The sequence below is a fragment of the Excalfactoria chinensis genome, chromosome 3 (genome assembly GCF_039878825.1).
Source record: "Excalfactoria chinensis isolate bCotChi1 chromosome 3, bCotChi1.hap2, whole genome shotgun sequence".
Lineage (NCBI taxonomy): Eukaryota > Metazoa > Chordata > Aves > Galliformes > Phasianidae > Excalfactoria > Excalfactoria chinensis.
Window position 1 is genome coordinate 103,129,577 of NC_092827.1, and position 14,402 is coordinate 103,143,978.

The window sequence follows — 14,402 nt, forward strand, 5'->3', positions numbered from 1 at the left end:
TGTCATCAAGGCAGTACCAATTTCTGCGTTGAGGAGAGTCCTGGAACCATCTTTCTCAGAAGTTTCATATTTGAGTGTGTAAAACATGGGTGTTGAATTGAGAGACCTGCAATCCTTACCTGTCCTCATGACTTTGGGTATCTTTTGTCTAAAGAAATAGGAAGCTATAAAGAAAGTGATACATGCTGCCTTTGCATCTTTGTGCAGTTAATCATACTCTTTGCATACTTGAACTATTAGCTGTGTGTTTAAAGAATAGGATTGAAAAATTAACTTATAAATAGTAACGTTCAAACTACGTGAAAACTTTTACATGGAATTAAGCGTATTTCGTTTTGTCTATTAATATTTGCTAAAATGTGTCTCAGTTTACTTGTGATCTTTTTCTGTGCGTTGATTTGTTGCAATGGATGGTTAAAATGGATGGTTCTTACAGTGAATGACAATATTGATTGTGTCTTTAAGTCTTCATTCTGCCTACTACTTAAAAAAAGTTTTGAATTTTAGTCAATTATCCTTCAAAGTACAAAAATATTCCTGTCAGTGTTAGGATTTTACAATGGTTGGTATTCAGAGTGATGGGAGGGTGAGCAGAGGTGATACTTTTAGTATTTGCACCAAGAAGCAAATAAAACTTCTCATATCAGAAAGGCTAAACTTCCAGTAAAATAACGAGGCAACGTTTTGTTTCTTTGTGTTCATTTTGTCCTAACAGTTGTGTGGCATGGACCAGTTCTGGGGTATTGCTCTAAGAGCACACTCTGGTGATGTCAGTCGAGCAGCTATCCAGTATATCAACTCCTATTATATCAATGGTATGAATTTTAATTTCAGTTTGTTTCTATTTAATATGTTATAAAGAATATTAATGTTATCCTCCTTTTTTAATATTAAAATGCATAGTCTTAAATTTGTGTTTAAAAAGTTACATGGATATTGATATTACAGGTAAGACCGGTCTTGAAAAAGAGCAAGAGTTTATTAGTAAGTGTATGGAAAGTCTCATGATAGCTTCTAGTAATCTTGAACAAGACTCTCATTCAAGTCTGACGGTTATTGAAAGAGGACTCTTAATGCTAAAGACACATCTGGAAGCTTTTAGGAGAAGGTAAGTAGCACCATGTTATATTTGGATGCAGAATTTGTTTCTGTTTCTCTTACAGTAATGATGAATGAGTTATGAGTGATGAATTCATTAATATAAGTAGTGGTTTCTTTGTGTACAGTTAAGACAGTAGTGGATAATGTTTAAAGGTAGAAGATTTAAACAGTTTAAAAAGTTAACCCTCACCTTCGTAAAGTAGTGTGGTTATAGTTTCTGTTTATCCACCCCTCACCCAAAATTGAAAAATACTGAGAATATATTGATCATTGCCTCTTACTTTAAACAAACAGAATAAAGGGCCAAGTGTTGCTTGTTTGTCGAATGTCTCCGTTAAACAGGTTTTGATAAAAAAACACGTTGTCAATGTTTTTATTTGCTTCTTAAGGTTTGCATATCATCTGAGACAGTGGCAGATTGAAGGTACTGGTATCAGCAGTCATTTGAAAGCCCTGAGTGACAAACAGTCACTACCATTAAGAATTGTATGTCAGCCAGCTGGACTTCCTGACAAGGTAGTTAAAAAGCCCTTTCCCAACTACATACTACATTGTTAAATTTTAGTGACTCCGTTGTTTACTTCAAAAAGAAAAAAAAAAAAATGTATTTAATTTCAGATGACTATAGAGATGTATCCTAGTGATCAAGTGGCAGATCTAAGAGCTGAAGTCACCCACTGGTACGAAAATTTGCAGAAAGAGCAGATAAATCAACAAGCACAGCTTCAGGAGTTTGGCCAAAGCAGCCGAAAAGGGGATTTTCCTGGTAAGCTTTAGTACTAATACCTGTATTGTTTGGTGATTTAAAGGTTAATCCATTTATAGCATAGAAGGTTACCTTTTTTTCTTCTCTCTCTCTTTTTTTTTTTTTTTTTAATACACTTTAATCTGTTTGTAGTTACAGTTAGCATTGCTCTCACTTTTCATTAGTAGCACGTGTAAGTGCCATCAGTTACTTGGAATTGCAAAGTAAATCCTGAACTGGCAAAATCCAACTCTAGTAGAGTTCCCCTGAGTTTTTTCATTTTCGTTGTAGTAATTAATTGTCATTATGTCATTTACAGATTTTTTTATATAAAACTTTGTTTTTTATTTTATTATATATATACCTTTATGACTGCATTTGATTCATAATTCAAATTAATTCAGACTCCTAATCTGATTATACCCTGCCTATATGTATTTTTTCTGTCTTCTGTAACTGATTTTTAATTTGTGGTCATCCTGTAGCAGATTTGGGGTGTTACCTTCTTTCTGAGGTGGTCACTGCCTGCTTGCAAGCCTGATGAAGAAATTTCTGCTTGTTACTTTCTTCATGTACTTCTGAGTGAATGAATTATTGTTTCTTCATCCACTGGGAGAAGGACATTTTCTGAATCCTCTTGTTGCTATATATTATTGTATTCTTAGCTGCTGTTGCTGTTTGGAATTCTCTTGTTCTTTGAATTATATAGGTTGCTCTGAAAGTAATGTTTTCTATTTAATTCCATGGAAACTACAACGGATAGAAAGAGCACAATTATACTACTTGACAGAACAAATTCTCAGCTTGAAAACACTATTTTTTTGTATAATTGTCACCATTAACTATGAATTTTTGCCTTTGGTGAACACGAATATGCATACCATACTTGTAAAACCATTCATCATGTCACCACTGCTGAAATGTACCACACCGTGCCTCATTGGGCTCACATGCACTGTTTGGTCTCCATTAAACCTTCATCAAACAATAAAGGATGTCAGTGGGGTGCCATTTCTTATGCTTGGAGGAATTCAGCGACACACCTTTGCTTCATACACACTTTCATGTCAGATGCCATTTTGTCAGACTGCCCCTCTGCTGCCATCTGTCACATGGCAATAAAACATGATGAAATACTGTAGAGAAGGCTCAGCCTCCACTGCCATACCATCAACATCCACCTCTGATTTCTTGCAACAACATCATAAAATAGGAGACTTTACTTTCAGAGTTGACCTTGTATTTTCTCCTAAATGTTTTCTTGTTTTGTCACTATGAGCAAGATACAGTGCAGGGCTTATTATCTGAACAAGTTGTGTCCACAGTCATCCTTTCCTAACACTGATGGTAAATGTAACAGTCTGATTCTGTAGTTTTATGTCTTTAAAAAAAATAATATATATTTGTATATATGTATTTTAATGAGACGCGGTGTCAGTGTACAAGACTTTGAACATTAGATATTTTAATTTAACTTCTTTGTAAAGACTGTCTTTTCAGTCACTTCTTGGAAGCAGATCTAGCAAAGAGACTGTATTGTTTTCCACCAAGTATTACCAGGTAGCAGAAATTTTTATTGTTTTTGTTCTGTCTGGGAGTTCAGAAACAGAATATTCAGAATTGCAGTTTTACACCAGGTGTAGTTTAGTCATTTTAATATAAGTACTTTTTATAATGTGCTGATATCCGTAATTATGTACACTTAACATTTTCTGGAATTTGTTTAATTTGCTACTAATTAGCATACCATAACTATCAAAAGTAGAACCGTAAGGCCAGTGTCCTTTGCTAGTTTTAAAATCTGTATTAATTCTCTAAGTAATTGTGTGATTCGTGATCTGCTTTGACTGATAAATGGATAGAAACCCAAAATTAGCGAAATCTTTTATTATCCAAATTCCTGAAGAAGTATCTTTGCACTGTTCTCTGCATGCCACCATGAGTTTGAAACAATCTACTTGCGTGTTTTCTACTTAGAATCATAGAATTACCCAGGTTGGAAAAGACCTTGAAGATCATCAAGTCCAACTGCAGCCTAACCATAGTACTCTAACTCTAACAACCCTATGCTAAATCATATCCCTGAGCACCACATCCAGATGGCTCTTAAACACATCCAGGGATCGCGATTCAACAACCTTCTCAATTACTTTTGAGGAGATAGGACTAAAACTGAATTTATGCTCAGCCACGCTTTACTCTGGGGATGACTTTGTATAGACGATTAAAAAAAAGAAAAGATTTGGTCACAAAGATCTGTGTAAATCACAGTTCAATGTATGGACTGTTTAGATTTTAAAACTGCCATCATTCTGCATTATGGTCAGTGACCTTAACTGTGTCTACTAAATCTGTGACAAAAAAAAAAAGAACAGCCCACAACAATTCCTGCAGTGAATGTGGAATGGCTGATTTCATTAACCAGGGAAGAAATCAAAACAGAGTTTATCAAGTTTCAGTCAAGTTCACAGTAGCCTGCTGGGGAAAAAGAGAACAATGAGAGAGAAAATTTTATTCCCAACTATATATCATCAGACATTGATGGCTTTATTGTTAACTGATAAATGGCTTTGAAAAGGCTACTGAATGAACCAAGAATATTTCAGAAGTATTTTGGGGGGACAGAGTTTGAGGACTGTGTATTTGTCTGTTTGTCTGACATTCTTGTCAAAGCATATCATTTGACTGCAGTGCTGTATGTGCTGTATATCTGCCTTTTTTGAGAAGCATCAAATGAATTTATGTGCACGTTAGCACTTACTGTGGTAGCAAATTGCAGGTGCAGTGCTTGCAGTCATTAACAGAGGAATGCTGACTGTGCACACACAATACTGTACATGTTACGATAGTGAAAGAAGAAAAAAGCAAGCTTGATACATGTATATGGGCTTTATTTCTTTATTTTATTTTATTTAACCCATATCTTTGAGTGCTCTGTTCTGTAGGCAAATAGCATGCTGTTTCGAAACATTTTTAGGTTGTGCAATTCTGATTATTTCCCAAGATATCTAAAAGAGGATCAGAAAAACAGCCTTTTTCTGAAGGAGTTTCATTGAAATCCTATTTTATGAAGTATAGTGACAGAAGTGTAGGGCTGCTCTTCACTTCTCTGGGGGACCAGAACCTAACATTGGAAAAACAGATTTTAGTCCATGACAAATATCTTTGTGTAGTGGAATAGGTCGTTAGAACTATATAAGTAATCAGAGATGATAAATTCATTGTAAAATGCAAAATGAATTTATATATATGATAACAAGTTTTCTTGATTTATTATAGATAAAGATTGAAGATAAAGATATAGATTGCTTGCACCCAAATTAAAACCTTAATCTTTTAATTGTTTTTTCAGTGCTTACAGTTCTTTGGAGGATGCTTGGTTTTTTCCTTTCTTAAGTAGAGAATATCATTAATTACAACTTAAGTAAGATTAATTATTGCTTATTTGCTTTTGATGACTTTATCACAGATATGTAATACAAAAAGATTTTGTTGATGATCACAATTATCTCCCAGAATTCTGTTCACGGAAATAGGGCAACTTACTGCAAATGATGGAAGTCATGCTTTTCATCTGGAGTGACTTTACTTCTAGATTGGTTTGAGCTCTTAGTGAAAACGTTATTTCCAGATACAGGAAGAAAAATGTACTTCAATGTAATAATCTGTTCTCATAAGGAAATGACAATGACTTTTTGCCTGATGTTAATTGCTGCAGAAGGATATATTATTAAAAATAAGTCTTGGCACTATCAATAGAGAATGAAACTGACTCCAAAATTTTCCTGTGTTTTTTTCTTTGTTTGTTTTTGTCTTTTTTTTTTTTAATATCCTAGGTGGCCTCATGGGACCCGTGAGAATGATTTCATCTGGGCATGAACTGACAACTGATTATGATGAAAAAACTCTTCATGAATTGGGTTTTAAGGATATGCAGGTATTTTATTTTTCCACATTAACATAGATCACTGAATTGAACTATGGTAAAACCAGATGAATTCTTGTGATAGCAGATTATTATTTCTTCAGAATAATAATATTTAGTCAAACTCATCTGTGCTTGGCAAAATTTTTGCAGAATTTTAAGTGTTGAAAGGAACCTCTGGAGATCATCCAGTCTCATTGCTCTGCTAAATCATAGAATCATAGAGCAGCTTGGATTGGAAGAAACCTCAAGGATCATCAAGCTCCAACCCCCCCACCACATACAGGGCCACCAGTCTCCACATTTAATACCATACCAGGCTGCCCACGGCTCTATCCAATCTGGCCTTGAACACCTCCAGGGGTGGGACATCAAGAGCCTCTCCAGGCAGCCTGTGCCAGCATCTTATCACTCATAGTAAAGAACTTCCCCCGATATCCAACCTAAACCTTTCCTCCTTTAATATAAAACCATTTTCCTTTGTCCTGCTGTTATCTACCCTTTCAAAGAATTGACTCTCCTATATATAGGCTGCCTTCAGGTACTGAAAGGCTGCAGTGTGGTCGCCCCACAGCCTTCTTTTCTCCAAGGTTGAACAAGCCCAGCTCCCTCAGCCTGTCTTAGGGGAGAAGCTGCAGCCCTCTGATCATCTTTGTGGCCCTCCTCTGGGCCCTCTCCAACAGCTCCCTGTTTTTCTTGTACTGGAGGCTCCAGATCTGCACACAGTGCTCCAGATGGGACCTCACAAGGACAGAATAGAGAGGGACAGACACCTCCCTGTCGCTGCTGGACACCCCTCTTCTGATGGGTCCCAGGGTACCGTTTGCTTTCTGAGCTGCAAGAGCACACTGCTTGCTCATGGTCAGTTTTTCATCCACCAGGACCCCCAGGTCCTTCTCTGCAGAGCTTCTCTCAAGGATTGCTCCTCCCAGTCTGTATCTATGCCTGGGATTCCTCTGGTCCAAGTGCAACACCCTGCATTTTGCTGTGCTGAACCTCATTAGATTCACCTGGGTCCACCTTTCAAGTGAGGTTTCTCTGAGTGGAATCCTTTCCTTCCACTGTGTCAGCCGCACCACTCAGCTTGGTTTCATCAGCAAACTTGCCGAGGGTGCACTCAATTCCACCATCAATGTCAGTGACAAAGATGTTAAAGAGCACCGGTCCCAAGACAGACCCCTGGGGGGCACCACTCATTACTGGCCTCCACCTGGACACAGAACCATTAATCACTACCCTCTGTCTGTGGCATTTCATCCAATTCCTTATCCATCAGGTGGGCCATCCATCAAATCCACATCTCTGGTGGTCACTGAATGAAGACTAGTAGTTTACCTCTATGTGAACTTCCAACCTTTTAATTATGGGGTAGCCTGAACCAGCTTGTACTGGTGTGTTGAGCTGAAGCATCTGTTTCACGGTACTGTCTGTCCTGTCTTCAACAAAATGGCATCTATTCTTCTTTCTTAGCGTTGTTTGGCAGCGAGTTTCCGCAGACTCTCTGCAATCTGTTCTTGAGCTTATGTGTACTCGGGCGTCTTGTCTTTCAGTTTGTATCCACTCAAGTTATGGAAAAAAGCTCTTCTCATCTTATGGGAAAGCTGTTCTCGTGATTCAGCTTTCAGACATAGGGTTTGGGTGGTCCTGTGTATTGCCAGAATTGGAACCTGGTGATCCTTGTATGTCCTTTCCACCTTAAGCTAGTCTATAATTTTGTGTTCTAGTTTGAATGTTTGCGTGATCAATATACGGAGGTAACTGGTCAGCAGGAACATTTCTTCTGCAAAGGCTTTCTTGAGTGTGATTATGCCTTTTGAACTAATCTCAATTTTTCCAGCAACAGTTCTGTTTTTGCTGCTATACTCTAGCTAACATTTGTCTGGTCTTTTGAGACAACTTATTTCCTTCTGGATTAGTTTTTATTAGCTTACTTGTCAAGTCAGATTGGTTCTAATCTCACCATCCTGAGTACAAACGTAAGGGATGAAAACCATATGTTTTAACAACAGGAAGCAGTGTATGCAACTGTACCATAAGTGCCTTAAGTTAAAGGAAAACCAGGCTTTACTTATGATAGTTGCTGATCCGTGAATCTTTGATTCTAAGGATGTTAATGTATGTTAATGTTAAGTTCCTAATGAGCAGTTGTCGTTTCTCTCTGTTTATAGATGGTATTTGTATCCTTGGGAGCACCAAGGAGAGAACGTAAAGGTGATGGTGTTCAGCTTCCAGCATCTTGCCTACCTCCTCCTCAAAAGGACAACATTCCAATGCTTTTACTCTTGCAAGAACCTCATCTGACTACCCTTTTTGATCTGTTAGAGATGCTAGCCTCCTTTAAGCCTCCTTCTGGAGACGTATCTATGGAAGACACTGAGGTAATTCCATTTAAGTCTTATTTAGTGGATCCATTTTTCCTATCAAGCATATTTTTTGTCTCCTGTATGCAGTTGTCCTATATAGTTATTGTGTTTTGATGTTTATACAATTTCACATGTTAAGCTCATTATTATGATTCTTCATGTTTTTCCTAATGTTGTTTATAGTGTCGTGTATACTGGAGATGCTGTAATAATAATAAGCAAAATTAAGCACAATTAAAAATAATAAGAACAATAAGATCAAGTATTGATTATTCAAGTAGTTTTTGTGTCTAAAAATTGAAATTGACTTGAAGGAAGTTTAGTAAAGTTTTATTACAGACCCTACAATTTTATGCTTTACGTGCCATCACTGGCTTGAGTGGAATGAGATAACCATCAGTATATTTAAACTGGTTATTTTCACAAATGATGTCACCATTAAGAGTGGTTGTTCCATGTTTTTTTCAGAGTGCAAAATGTGAAGAACTCCATCTCCATGCAGAAAACTTATCCAGACGTGTTTGGGAGCTATTAATGCTTCTGCCAACGTGCCCTAATATGTTACAGGCATTCCAGAATATTTCAGATGAACAGGTAAACAGCAAGTGCTGTTTTATGTGTTTGTCTCTATTGTACGGGGATGTTTTAGTGTTTTGTGTTTTAGCTGAATTTTCCCCAAAGTACATATGCAGGGTACATTCAAACACAAGTAAACCTATTGTACAAACCTAACTGTTATTCTGAAATTAAATTAGATGCGGTTTTAGTTAACAAAGATTGTTTTTACAATTTCTTAAAAAAAAAAAAAAAAAAAAAAAGAATAGTGAATACAAACTGTCACAATCTTTTGTGGAACTGAAATAGTAGTTTCTCATCTGCTTCCCAGTGTGTTTAAAAGGTTTCAAATCTACTGCTGATTTTAACATTGTGACTGTTGTGATAGCAATCCTTTTTCTGTAGCCTGTTCTACAAGTTTAAAACATGGCTACTTACAAAGTGTCTTTCTGGCCCACTAGATGAAGAGTTTTCCTGTATTAAAGATTTCGAAGTCATATGTTGTTGTTCCTAGGTGTTACAGTTCTTTATAGCCACTCACATGGAAAATTTGGCAGAAATTATAATTCATGCAAATAATGTTTGGTTTTTGTAGTTCAAAATTGTGCACACTTTTAATAATCTTGCAGGTTTACTCAAATTCAAATTATTAATCATGCATAGAAATATGCTTTAAATTGTATATTTTCAAATAGATTAAATTAAAAAAGCAAAGACTAGTCTTTCACTTGAAAAACCTTTCATTGCATTTCTACATCAGCATTAAGTGTAACTGTGTTATCTCTTGTCTTTATTTTCTAAGGGTAACGATGGCTTTAGCTGGAAGGATCTTTTGCGAATAAAAAGTGCCCATAAACTTTTGTATGCCTTGGAAATTATTGAAGCTCTGGGAAAGCCCAACAGAAGAATAAGACGTGAATCTACGGTAATATATTTTCTTGCGCAAAATACATTTTTCTCGCTGAACCAAAGTGCATGTTAAACATTATTACATATAAAACATAATGTTTTGAATATTTAACTGTTTTTGTAGTGACTTGTTACTTGTTTATCTTTAGGGAAGTTACAGTGATCTTTACCCAGACTCAGATGATTCAAGTGAAGATCAAATAGAAAATAGTAAAAACACATGGAGCTGCAAGGTTTGATTTTTTTTCTACAGTATTCTGTGATAAATGATGTTGTTTTTGGGAAAGATGTAAAATGAAAACCCACTTAAAACATTATTTTAGAGTTACTTGAAACTTATGTGTAACATTTTAAAGGTTTTTTTGTATTATCAGGCCTGTACATTTGTCATAATTGAATGTAAGGGTTTCTTTTGTTTCTCTGAGTATTTGATCAGTTTTTTTCTTCTATTTATAAAGCTTAGATTGGTATCTAACTGGAATTGGTGATATTTCTGTATTTGATTTTTCACACATTGATATTTTTGTATTTGATATTTTTCACACATTGATTGTAATATTCTTACAGTTTGTTGCTGCTGGAGGGCTCCAACAGTTACTAGAAATTTTTAATTCTGGAATCTTAGAGCCTAAAGAACGGGAATCGTGGACTGTGGTAGGTGATTATTCACACTTTTTCTCCAGAATATGATATCTGTCATTTCTAAGGTTTCCATTAATATTGGTCTGTTGTTCTATAAAATAGGAAATGAGCATAGACAGTACTGCAATAGACATATACATAACATTTACAGCAGTTACCAAATTATAAAAAGGATTTCTAGTGTTCCTGAATTGTTTCAGTATTAGAAACAAAAACAGATTGTCATTGTCTCTTCTTTAAAAGCAAAAGATTGTGCAATGGCTTTTGTTGGTCTGTCTGGAAAAAATGCACGTCACTGTGAAAATAACAGATTCTTCACTGAGGTGCTAAATACAGATTCCTGAACTTACACAGATCTTGTTCACTTATATGTATACGTGCTAGAGAGCTGAGACATACTTGATGTATTACTGTGAAACTGTGCTCTTTTTTTGTTAATTTTACTTTCCCAATGTCCTTTTTCCTGGTGGAGCTGACATTGTGCTGTTTGGCCTCAGCCACACAGCAGAAAGCCATGTAAACTGATCCTGAGTTACTAAATAGATTGGTGGTTTTCATCTCTATCAAGTGTTGTTACCATGCAAAATGGCATTTTGAAATACTACGAACCTTTCATTTGTGATGAAATGTATTCTATTGGAAAGCACTTCTGTATGTCATACCCTGTGCTGTAATTGAATGCAATGTATTATTTCCTCCATGTTATTTCATGGATAAAATAATAGAATATCTCAATACACTAGTTAATTGGACTAGATCTTGAAAAAGTTCTCTCTGTTTATTTTTACAAGAAGTTGTTTATTTTTTTTAATACCCTTCTTCCTTATTGTCTATTCTTGCAAGGTTTTGCCAGTTGAAGTTCTGTCTCATTATCCTTCATAGCTTGCTTAAGTTTTTTAATTTCTGATTCTGTAGTAGGAGTAAAATTATTGGCAAAATACTGAAAAAAGAAAAATTCATTTTATTCACAGTGGCAACTGGACTGCCTTGCTTGCTTGCTGAAACTGATATGCCAGTTTGCAGTTGATCCTTCAGATCTGGATTTGGCTTACCATGATGTCTTTGCCTGGTCTGGTGTAGCAGAGAGTCACAGAAAAAGAACGTGGCCTGGCAAATCAAGGAAGACTGCAAGTGACCATGTGAAGGGCCTTCACATACCTCGCTTAACAGAGGTGAGGGATAGATATTGTGGCTGTTTTGTGAACTTCAAATGACTTACTTGTTGTGTGAAGCCTTGATTTTATTTTTTTTTTGTAGTAAAATAATGTGAAAAAGTTATTAAAGCTGAGCTGTATCCTACATACTATTCTCCTTTAAAATGTAGTCATTTAATGTTATTTGTTTTAACCCTGCCAATTCTAAAAGCTGGAATCAAAAAGCTTTTTGATGATTGGTGAGTATGTGAAATGGGAATTTCAGAATTCCAGTAGTATATCCCTGTCTCTTTAGATTTTATTTTCAAAATTAATTGTTCCTGTTTTCACAGTAACCTTACAAACATGCCATCCTTATACTAAGCAAATGCATTTCAGCTTCCTTTAGTGCAAGCTATGTGTAGAGTGACTTTTACTAAGGATATCTAAGCGAGTGTATGATAAATTTACCTAAACCTGTAAATCTTCCTCCTGGATTTTTGCTTGCTAATTTCCAAATTTAGACCACGCCTCATTCTTAATCAACAGTATTGTGGTGTCAGATGGCTGGAGATGTAGCTGCTGTTGACTGATTGCACTTGGTCCCAGGACCAACTGTGGTTGCAAGATGAGTAGACTGAACTTAGAGCTGTAGCCTAACTTCCCATTTGTCATTGTTAAACGTGAAAAGACCCTAATTATTCTATAAAGCTGAAATATTTTTGATAAAATAGATACCTAAATTGCCAAAGCTGCTATTGTACATGGAAATTATTGAATGCATTAACTTTTTTTAGAATTAGACATGTATTAATGCTGTTAACAGTATCTAAAACTACGCTTAAATTTGTAATCGTCATTTGTGGATATTTTTGATTGCAGAAGTTGTGCTCCCTAAATACATTAGAAGTCTTCTTTTCAAACTTTGACATGAAAATTCTCTGCAGCCTGTCAGAAGCACTCTGGAGATTAAGAATTTAAATGGACATCAGTGTATTGTTACAAGAGACATTTACATATTCAAATTTACTCCTGACACTTTACTCCTAAGACCTAAGATTTTTGAAAGGAAGTTACTGTGATTTAAAGAACTATACTGTTTTGTTTTGTTTTTACCAGAAGGGTTGAATAAACAATTTTTCCACTTAGTTACATTTGCCCCTCTGAGTTAAAGAATGCAAGTTTAGCATCTGGACGTACTCAGTGAAATACAAGATTTTAGGTCTGCTTTAATAAAGAAGAGAATATAACCTCTTTAACTGTGGAAATGTTAAAATTTCTCTTGCTGTTCCTCCTTCTCTGCAGGTGTTTAAAAGCAGATCAGAAAGCTTGTTGTTATATTAACTGTTTTTTTTCTTTTGACTTCAATTTTTAAAGGTGTTTCTTGTACTTGTCCAGGGAACCAGTCTGATTCAGCGACTTATGTCAGTTGCTTATACGTATGACAACTTGGCACCCAGGTACAATATCTCTTTATTTTTGTTATAAAGCTAGTAATGTTTGCACATTTTCCTTGATTGTGTTAAGTGGAACGATTAGCTTTTCTAGTTGTAGTTCCACTAAAAACGTGTATCAGAAATTTAAGTTTGTAGTTATTCATTTGCTTTTCTTAGTCACTTCTTTATAAACTTACTCTCAAGAACAGTGGAGAGAACTCTCAATGGTCATCAACAGTAGGACAATCTCTGAACAAGTTTCCAAAAATAATGGAGAAAAAACAAACAAACAAAAAAAAAAAACCACCCATTGGTCAAGCAACTGAGCAGCCACAGAATTGTTTGTTTAACTGGTTGTTCTCCAGGGTGTATGACATGGAGCTGCAGAATATGGACAGGATGCTTCATAAATTCTAAAGCCAAATATGTGTCAAATTGTTCTCCCTGTAGCATTTAGCATTCTCAGTTCCAGGGGATTATAAAAGAGGTATTAAAATGAATTCAATTTTAAGGTGCTTCTTTGTTTGCTGGCTTTGATTTATTTTTCCCATTCTGATGACATTAGCTTATTACTGTTAAAATTCCTGTTATTTTAATGAGTGTATATGCATGGAATGCAAAATTTAACCTTCAGAATACATATCGTTACTAGTTACTAGTAACATATTGTTACTTGTTACTTATATGACTCCAAATAACATGTAATGTGTTTTACCATATTTTCAAAGGATTAATAAGGATATTTAGAGCATTTTCAGCCAAGTCTACAACGATGCCTCAGTTTAACCTCCAGCTGAGCTAAAAGAGTAGTTTTAAGTACATAGTATGTTTTCTGTTTCATAACCTTTTGCTGCAGTTTTTAAAAATATAAGTAAAGATAAGCATTTAAATTTGTCTGAAGTTCAAAAGATTCTTTCAAAATGTGGTTCCCCATGATAAACTCTGGCTTTCTTCTGTATGGATCTGTTCTTGGTTCAGTTTTATATGCTTTTGTTCTTGGATAAAGGGGTTGTTGTTTTGTTTTTTCTTGTAGTCAGTAAAGCTTTAAGGGGGTGTATTTGTAGATCCTAATAGCTTTATTATTACTGCTGGTAGTGAATACTGCAAGAAATGAATCTTTGTAGATTTAAACTATTAGTTTTCTTCATGGGTACTTACAAGTAACAACAATTTTTCTCCTACGTGCTTACATTTCTAAGTATGTTATGATCTGTGATGAAGTTCAAATGGCTTTCTTCTTCCTGTCCAGGGTGTTGAAAGCTCAGTCTGATCACAGATCAAGACATGAAGGTCAGTGTTGCAAGTTAGATTATGCTGTGAACTACTAATAATGAAAATACAATCAAGATCAACAGATTGTTTGGTTTGTTCCTTCATTAGTGTGCTGTATAACTGTATTCCTTGGAACAATCTGAGTGAGAAAACAGAGGTCCAAGAAATCTTGCATGTCTATCCTTCTCTAGAAATTGTTTATACTGTTGACATTTTTTGTGTTAGACATATCTTCATCTTAAGAAAACTGGCTTTTGATGAGAAAAATCATCAGTATTCTTCTCTTCCAAAGAGCAAAATCTTCTTGTTTACAGAAGTATT

At 35.4% G+C, this 14,402-nt stretch overlaps 1 protein-coding gene across 4 annotated transcripts in view; it reads left to right on the forward strand.

Annotated features, from left to right (window-relative positions):
* USP34 (ubiquitin specific peptidase 34) overlaps window positions 1-14,402 on the forward strand; it is a 130,517-nt gene that overhangs the window by 65,948 nt on the left and 50,167 nt on the right. For all 4 annotated transcript variants that reach the window (XM_072331279.1, XM_072331277.1, XM_072331280.1 and 1 more), the window contains 13 exons: window positions 716-815; window positions 949-1,108; window positions 1,491-1,617; window positions 1,720-1,867; window positions 5,683-5,783; window positions 7,940-8,149; window positions 8,603-8,728; window positions 9,492-9,614; window positions 9,748-9,831; window positions 10,166-10,252; window positions 11,212-11,412; window positions 12,751-12,833; window positions 14,059-14,099. In XM_072331279.1, coding sequence (XP_072187380.1) covers window positions 716-815; window positions 949-1,108; window positions 1,491-1,617; window positions 1,720-1,867; window positions 5,683-5,783; window positions 7,940-8,149; window positions 8,603-8,728; window positions 9,492-9,614; window positions 9,748-9,831; window positions 10,166-10,252; window positions 11,212-11,412; window positions 12,751-12,833; window positions 14,059-14,099 — 1,591 coding nt within the window. The remainder of the gene's footprint in view (window positions 1-715; window positions 816-948; window positions 1,109-1,490; window positions 1,618-1,719; window positions 1,868-5,682; window positions 5,784-7,939; window positions 8,150-8,602; window positions 8,729-9,491; window positions 9,615-9,747; window positions 9,832-10,165; window positions 10,253-11,211; window positions 11,413-12,750; window positions 12,834-14,058; window positions 14,100-14,402) is intronic.